Raw genomic sequence first — 9,108 nt, forward strand, 5'->3', positions numbered from 1 at the left:
TAATTTAAGATAGCAATACAAATAAAAGTATAAACAAAACGTTCAAAATTTTTAAATTCTTTAAAACATTCCGTAAACTTCAAAAAGGTATATTACATAATTTGAACAGTTATGTAATAGTTCTGTAAGGAACTAACTCTTGTAAGATGAACGAATATTAAATAAAAAAAGGAAAAAAATAAAAGCATACTACTACATCAATTTCAATCAAAGATAATGAAAAATATTATAATCCATACGTTTCACGTAACAAAAGAGATAAAATTTAAAACTTTTAAAGTAGGGCGGTATCTCAGCGTGCTGTAGCAGTTACAGGCTTTATCCAGATCTGCTTTTAAGATTGTTTCGTAAATTGTGTAAACGAGGTAAATCGGCTCCACCGTTCCCGATCGAAGTTCCGTAAAACGGTTGATTGCACTTAATGGGACAAGAAACATCAATCGTTTAACTAACGTTTATTGGTTTGTAATAATTAAGAATAATATCCTTAATTATAATTTAGTTTTTCAAGAGCGACTTGTAAATACAACTGAAAGAAGCAATTAACTGTGTTGGACAAATAGAAATTTTTTAATTGAAAACCGTTTTCATTCTACTACAACAAATTAAAAATAATAATTTCAACAGGTTGTAGACTATTGAAAATTATTATTTCTATTCTATAGAAGCCAGACATTTAGTAAGGAGTCATTATTCGTTAAATATAAAAGCTCCGGTGTCTATACAAACTCCGTTCCGAATATTATGTCGTTCTTGGTAAGTTGCCTGACAATAGAGAGGGAAATACTCTTAGGGGCAAGCGTAGTCTGTGTGTAATCGGCTTTATTTGCCTCTCACCTCTCGCCTCGTGAAGGTTCCGCGATCCGTTGGCGATTCTTTGAAAACCTAACAACTTCAGCTGTTTGTATACTGAATACTGTAGTTGACATTTATTGGTATAATGTTTATTAATATTATTATATTAATTGAGTTTTTATTTACTTTGTGCACTTGATTTTAACCAAACTGATTGATTTTTATGTTTACGTTTAATTTTTATGTTTACGTTTAATTCTTATGTTCACGTGTTCAATAAAAGTTTAAAATAAATTATTTTGTTACTAGCTGACATAGCAAACGTTGTTTTGCCATATATATTATTAACCCCTTTAATCCCCTTCCTTGTAACTTAGGGGTATGAAAAATAGATTCTGGCCAATACTCAGCCCTACCCGATATGCACACAGATTTCATAAAAATTGTTCGAGCCGTTTCGGAGGAGACGCAACAAACACCGCGACACGAGAATTTTATATATTAGAGTTATTAATAAAACGCCAATTTTTACAAAGTTAAAAAAATGTGATATAATAACATTCTGCTTTCTACTTTAAATGTCTTTAAAATGCAATATAAGATTATTTTTTCCTGTTATAACTGAATAAATCTCCTCTTGACTATTTCGAAATAAATATGTACCTACATGAGATTTTTTACTAAAGTTATATGAATGTGTTCATGAAAACTTCTGTAACTACGCACACGATGTTTTACTTATAATGAAAGTAAACTAATTATAACTTCATATTAAAATTTAAAAATAAAAATAAAATTAATTATAATTCCGTATGAAGAGTGTACTGAAAAAAACTTAAGTGGGTGAAAGAGGCGTGTCAACTCGGTTACATTACCGGAACGGTAGAATGTGAACAATGAAACACTTTAGTAATGTTTATTGCTGTGAATTAATATATTTTTAACCGACTTCCAAAAAAGGAGGAGGTTCTCAATTCGACTGTATTTTTTTTTTTTTTTTTTATGTATGTTACATCAGAACTTTTGACCAGGTAGACCGATTTCGACAAATTTTGTTTTAATCGAAAGGTGGTGTGTGCCAATTGGTCCCATTTAAATTTATTTGAGATCTAACAATTACTTTTCGAGTTATATCTGTTGGCAACAACATAAAAATTTAAATTAATACTGGCAATACCTCGAGGTGTCAATTCCTTTTTTACTTCCCTTTTTCGATGTAACGTGTAACCGTGTGCTTGATTTTTGTACCAATTTGCTTATATTCTCTAAACAATTAAAATTTCAGTGATTAGTGTGTTTACTTTCTTCCTGCCTATCAATAATAAAAAAAATTCAGTCCACTCAATTAACTCTCCCATTACGCTTTTTATGGTCACACCATAAAAAATTGGTCCTTCGATTCGTCTAAAAGAAAAAGTGGTCCTATCGATCCGTCTAAAGAAGAAAAACGGCGTGTCTTCGTGCTACCACGCAAATAACGCGCAATACCCTGTGCCCTGCAAGAAAAGGTAATATAATCCCTAATACAGCGGCGCAGCCACGTGTCTTCGTGCTACCACGCAAACCACGCAGGATTTTTTCGGCGATCGCAAAGGAGTCAGCAGAGGAAGCATTTTAAAAGGAAATTTCGATTACACGCACTCAAAAAATCTTCGCATTTGTCGATTCATCGCTGCAAAAAAAAGTCATCCATTTTTAGAGAAGAAAAGGTCATTAAGGTCAGTCAGCCATATTGTATCTTCAATCGATCTCGCAACCTATCGAGAAACAATCGTGCGCTTCACTTTTTAAATATCGCGCGCAATCAAGATTGATAGATAACCAATCGCTGCAAGTTTTATCTGATCGCTCATTGGACAAATTGGTACTCTCAAGTTGTTGCCACTGCGCGCAAACTTCACTTCGCGCAACAACAACCAATTACAAGCAAGTTTCTTCAGTTGGAAATACTACGTCATCCCACGATCCAATCGCGAGGCGAGCGTCCCGGCGACTGTGCGAGCGAGACAGCTGCCTTCGACTGTGCGTCGGCGTCCTTCGGCTGTGCTTCGGCATCCTTCGACTGCGCTTCGGCATCCTTCGGCTATCCTCGCAACGCATCGCAAGCGCAACGACGCCACGACGACGAACGAATCCCGCCATTTTGTATAATCCTTTTGATCGTGAGTCAACTAAAAGTGTGTTGTGTTACTAATTTCTATTATCACAAGTTTCCATTTAGACTGTAAAAGTTTTTTTAGCAATAGTAAATCGTTACAATTCATTATACTATATAAGTTATTGTAATAAGTAGAATAGCTACTATGGCAGAGTTAAAAGCTTTGGTGGCCGGTAGGGGTTACGCAAAGGCGTCCATTACAAAATTGAAAAGAAACGTGGATACAGATGTCTACAATGACGCTACCCCGGAAAAAATTAGAGCGTCACTAGCCAGACTAGAATCTGTTTTTTCTGAATATAATGAATATTGCATCAAAATACTAGCTGTCGATATAAATGACTCTGAAGATTCTAGTATAATCGAGGACACCTACCTAGACCTAGTAACCAAGCTAAATACTTTGTTAAATAAGTCTGCATTGCGGACAGCTACTCCATGTACCTCCAAAATAAAGCTTCCTAATGTAGTCATACCTACATTCACTGGTAAGTACACTGAGTATTACGAATTTATTAATATTTTCAATGCAATGATACACAATGACATTTCTTTAACACCAGTGCAAAAACTTTATTATTTGAAAGGTCTTTTAAGTGGGGAACCGCATGCATTAATTAACAATCTGCCCTTGCAAGATAAAAGTTACACTGAGGCTATAAAACTTTTGCAGGAAAGATATGATAATAAAACTAAAATAGTTCACGAGCATGTTTACACACTTTTAGATTTACCTTCTATGACGAAGTCAACAACTTCAACTCTGCGAAATATGATTTCGGAGGTGAAGCAACATCTGGCTGCACTCAGAAACCTGGACGAACCAGTAGACTCCTGGGACAGCATTATTGTATGTATTTTATCCCGGAAGCTAGACCCCTTTTCTAGTCGAGCTTTCCAGATGGACAGGGATAACAAGTCTCGTCCCACTATTAAAGAGTTTTTGAGTTACCTGGAAAAACGAGCACTAGCTCTGGACAACTTCTCAATGGGGAGCAGCTTCACACAACAGAAGCAACAGCCACAGCGGCTTGCTAGTCACGCCGTAGCTGCAAATCCTGCTTCTGCAACATGCATCTATTGTCCTGCTACCACAGCCTGAAGGGAAAGCTTGTCCCACTGGCCAGCGTCCTGCAACAGTGGATACTCTGCACTCCAATGTACCAATCGTAGTTCACACATCCTTCGGATATATTGTTGCTGGTCGCAGTAGCAGTGCAGCAATTAACAATAAAAAAGCTAACAAGGTTGTATCCTTATTTTGTCACGAATGTAATGATAGTTTGAGTGATTCTTTGAGTTCTTTTTGGGCAACTGAACAGGTGCCTGAAATATTTCATGAAAAATTACCAGAGCATGAATTTTGTGAAAAACTTTTTAATGAAACTACTAAACTAGAGAATAATAAATTTCAAGTTACCATGCCTCTTAAAGTTCCATTACAACAAGTTAACTTTGAGCTAGGGGAATCATTTCATTTGGCCTACACAAGATTTCTTAACTTAGAAAAAAGACTACATATGGATCCAACTCTTTTCTATCAGTATAAAAATTTTATTGATCAATATGTAGAACTAAATCATGGTGAATACTGCGATATAAATAGCTATGATATGTCTAAAGACCCAGTTTATTTTCTACCACACCATGCAGTAATTAAACAAAATGCTGTCACCACCAAACTTAGAGCTGTCTTTGATGGATCGATGCAAACTAATAAAAAAATATCTTTAAATGATATTTTACTCAACGGTCCAGTGGTGCAAAAGGATCTTTTCGATATACTTATTGCATTCAGATTAGAAAATTATTTCTTTATCTGCGATATAAAAAAGATGTTTAGGTGTATTGATTTGGATCCATCTTATAGGCCACTACAAAACATTTTATGGCGCGAATCTCCCGAACAAGATATTAGATGTATACAACTTAAGACTGTCACTTATGGGCTAAAATCATCATCATACCTAGCCACTCGTTGTTTGATAGAGCTTGCTGCCAGGTATAAAGATCAGTTTCCACTAGCATCTTCAATTTTAGAAAACAATACATATGTAGATGACATATTGGCAAACAGCTGTTCAGAAGAACAACTGCTCCGTATGCAAACTGAATTAATTCAATTACTTTCCCTAGGAGGGTTCGAACTCCACAAGTGGGCATCCAACTGCAATTCAGTCCTTAAAAATGTTAATAAAACTTGTCAAAATTTAAATGAGCTAGACCTGCAAAAGCATGAAATTTATGTAAAAACATTAGGTATTACATTTGATATTGAAAAAGATGTTTTCAAAAGTACATGCCCCGATTCATATGTTAGTCGAAATGACTCGAAACGTGATATACTTAGTTACATAAGTAAGTTCTATGACCCATTAGGACTTATTGGGCCAATATTTGTACATGCAAAAGTAATTATGCAAAAGTTGTGGGCTACTAATACTGGTTGGGACTCTACTCCCCCAGATGACATACGACATACTTGGGTCAATTTTACTAAGAGCTTGACACAGATGGAGCCACTTAGCATTTCTCGTTGTGTTAAATTATCCAATTCTATCATCACACAGCTGATAGGTTTCGCTGATGCCTCCTCCGTGGCTTACGGGTGCTGCTTATACTTAAGATCTATTGACGCTCAAGATAATGTACTCGTACAGCTGCTATGTTCAAAGTCAAGGATTAATCCACTCCGAAAAAAGCTAACAATACCTAGGCTAGAGTTGAACGCAGCGCTATTACTTGCTAAGCTATGTAAAAAAGTACTCAATACTCTTAGTAACAAAATAAATATTAATAATACTTACCTCTTCTCTGACTCTCAGATAGCTTTGGCGTGGCTGAGAACCGATGACGCAAAGTTACAAACCTATGTTGCAAATAGAGTCAGAGCAATAAGGGAGCTCTCAGAGAACTGCCATTGGCAATATGTAAATACTGAGGACAATCCTTCTGATTGCCTTAGCAGAGGTCTTCAGCCCCATGAGCTTAAGGACCACAATTTGTGGTGGCACGGTCCACCCTTCTTACAAAACAAAAGTCATACCTTTCAATCATCAGCTGTGTTAGCAGTGCCAACACAATTGTCTGACTTAAAGACCGATAATACCATTTTGTGTGCCGCCGCTACCACAACTGATTCCAGTATATTTGAAAGATTAAAAAAGTTTTCTAGTATAAACAAAATGACTCGTGTGCTTGCATATGTAATAAGATTTTGCAAAAATATCAAACCGCAAGCCAATAAGGAACAAGGCTTCTTAAAGGCCTTTGAACTTAATAGATCACTGATGATGATAGTTAAACATGAACAAGAGCAATATTTTTCAGCTGAAATCAAATCTCTTAAGTGTCAAAAAGAGCTAACAGGTAATTTAAAGGCATTGACTCCTTTTCTAGATGCGAATGGTTTGATGCGAGTAGGTGGTCGTTTACAAAACGCATCAATCCCCTACACAAGCCAACATCCAGCAATATTACCTAAAGGCTCAGAAATCACTGCTTTGATAATTAGAGATGAACATATAAAGTTATTGCATGCAGGGCAAAAGCTATTACTTTCTTCCCTCAGACAAAGATTTTGGATCATAGATGGATTGCGTACAATAAAAAAGATAATCTATAAATGTGTAACCTGTTTCAGATTGAAGGCTGTCGCTACAACTCAACTAATGGGTTCCTTGCCTACGCATCGAGTCCATGCATGCCGCCCGTTTCAGAAGGTTGGTGTTGACTTCGCTGGGCCGGTCTCGGTAAAAAACAGTCGCATTAGGAAACCATTAATAGGAAAAGGTTACATTGTTTTATTTGTATGTTTTGTAACGAAAGCAATTCATCTAGAACTCGCTTCCGATCTAACAACTGATACATTCCTTGCTTGTTTCAAGCGCTTTATCGCGAGACGAAACCTGCCCAGTGATGTACACTGCGATAATGGGTCTACCTTTAAGGGGGCAAGGAACCAATTGGATGAATTGTACCGATTGCAAAATTCTCAGAGTCATCAATATCAAGTGCAATCTTTCGCATCGGCGCGAGGTATTAATTTTCACTTTATACCAAGTTACAGCCCAATATTTGGAGGACTTTGGGAAAGTGGTGTTAAAAGTACCAAACACCACCTTAAGCGAATAGTCGGTAAAGCATTACTAACCTACGAACAGCTAAATACTGTTTTAACCGAAATAGAAGGCATCCTCAATTCAAGGCCACTGACTGCCGTTTCTGCGGATCCTAATGATTTTTCGTATCTTTCCCCAGGACATTTTCTAACAGGTGCTCCTCTTAATACATACCCAGAACATGACGTCAAAGATAGACCAATAAACTTGTTAAAATTCTGGTCATTAACCGTTCAAATGAAGCAAAACTTTTGGAGGTACTGGAGTAAGCACTATCTGTCTCTGTTGCAAAGCAGGCCAAAATGGCGCGACATTAAGTCAAACATAAATGTAGGTAGCTTAGTACTACTGCGTGATGACAACACGTCACCTCTCCACTGGTCCATGGCTAGAGTAACAGGTACTTTTCCTGGAAAAGATGGTTGTGTCAGAACTGTTGAACTTAAAACTCCCAATGGTCACGTTCATAATAGGTCAATAACAAAAATTTGCCTATTACCTATAGATGTTTAAATTATAGATGTCCAATTGTTTTTTTGGTATTTTATTTTATAAGTATATAGCATTAACAATGTAAACTATAGTATTAGCTAAAATATTATAATAATCTAATATCTAATGTAGTGATAAATGTAAAAAGGATCTTGTGTTACTCCAAAGTGTAATTTTGTATTTTTTATATCATCGTCATCAAAATTTTATTATTTCATCATATTACTGTGTAACCAAAAGTTATAATTATTGTAAAAAATTTCTTATATTATACTGTGTAAGTAAAAACTATAAACTAAAGTTGTAAGAATTTGTTATATTGATGTGTAAGCAGTTAAAATGATATAAAAACAAATTATTGTACTATTAATTATCAAAGTAGATGTACATACCTGTGTAAGCAAACATACAATGATAATTATTGCCTACTTACCTGGAATGTATTTAAATGTAACTTAAAATTGTATACTTACTGTAACTTATATCTAGAAACCTAATAGAGTATAGATTCAAATCTATGTACATGTTTATTCGATGTGTACACATGCATTGATTTATAATGTAACGTTAATCATGTCGTTTGCAGACAGTTAACATGTTGTTTGTAACTAGTTAATTTTTCCTTTTTGATTGAAATTTGTTTCTCGAGGCCGCAGCTTATGTTGGCAACAACATAAAAATTTAAATTAATACTGGCAATACCTCGAGGTGTCAATTCCTTTTTTACTTCCCTTTTTCGATGTAACGTGTAACCGTGTGCTTGATTTTTGTACCAATTTGCTTATATTCTCTAAACAATTAAAAATTCAGTGATTAGTGTGTTTACTTTCTTCCTGCCTATCAATAATAAAAAAAATTCAGTCCACTCAATTAACTCTCCCATTACGCTTTTTATGGTCACACCAATATCTAATAATGCGTTTTTACTTGATGCTTTTTTCGTCGACCTACGTTGTATTATACCGCATAACTTTCTACTGGATGTACCGATTTTGATAAAAAAATTTTTGTTGGAAAGGGGATATCCCTAGTTTGGTGCCGTGATAAGGAAACCAGGATCTGATGATGGGATCCCAGAGAAATTGAGGGAAACTCTCGAAAATCCGCAATAACTTTCTACTGGGTGTACCGATTTTGATAATTCTTTTTTTGTTGGAAAGGGGATATCTGTAGTTTGATACCATGATAAGGAAACCAGGATCTGATGATGGGATCCCAGAGGAAACTCTTGAAAATCCACTATAACTTTTTACTGGGTGTACCGATTTTAATAATTTTTAATTTAATCGAAAGCTGATGTTTGTCATGTGGTCACATATGAATTTTATTGAGATCTGATAACTACTTTTTGAGTAATCTTTGATAACGCGTAGTTACTTGACTATTTTGTCGTCGATCTACGTTGTATTACTCGTCGATGTAATTGAAGTCGGTTTTTTTTTCGTTTGCGAGCAAACACAATTATATAATATATCATTATTTCCTTCCACAGAAAATGTATTTTTGGAACATTAAAGAACATTTATATCTGTAGTGATTATT

At 35.4% G+C, this 9,108-nt stretch overlaps 1 protein-coding gene and 1 long non-coding RNA gene across 2 annotated transcripts; both read left to right on the forward strand.

The window, feature by feature from the left end:
- The first annotated feature begins 3,310 nt into the window (after positions 1 to 3,310).
- Positions 3,311 to 3,800, forward strand: LOC123657836. Its single transcript, XR_006743778.1, has 2 exons — positions 3,311 to 3,441; positions 3,682 to 3,800. It is a non-coding gene; the product is annotated as an uncharacterized LOC123657836 (long non-coding RNA).
- A 574-nt stretch (positions 3,801 to 4,374) lies between these two features.
- Positions 4,375 to 7,587, forward strand: LOC123658034. The gene has a single exon (XM_045593515.1). It carries the CDS (start codon positions 4,375 to 4,377, stop codon positions 7,585 to 7,587), a length of 3,213 nt encoding a protein of 1,070 aa, XP_045449471.1.
- The last annotated feature ends 1,521 nt before the right edge of the window (positions 7,588 to 9,108 follow it).

The sequence above is a fragment of the Melitaea cinxia genome, chromosome 11 (assembly GCF_905220565.1).
Source record: "Melitaea cinxia chromosome 11, ilMelCinx1.1, whole genome shotgun sequence".
Taxonomy (NCBI): Eukaryota; Metazoa; Arthropoda; class Insecta; order Lepidoptera; family Nymphalidae; genus Melitaea; species Melitaea cinxia.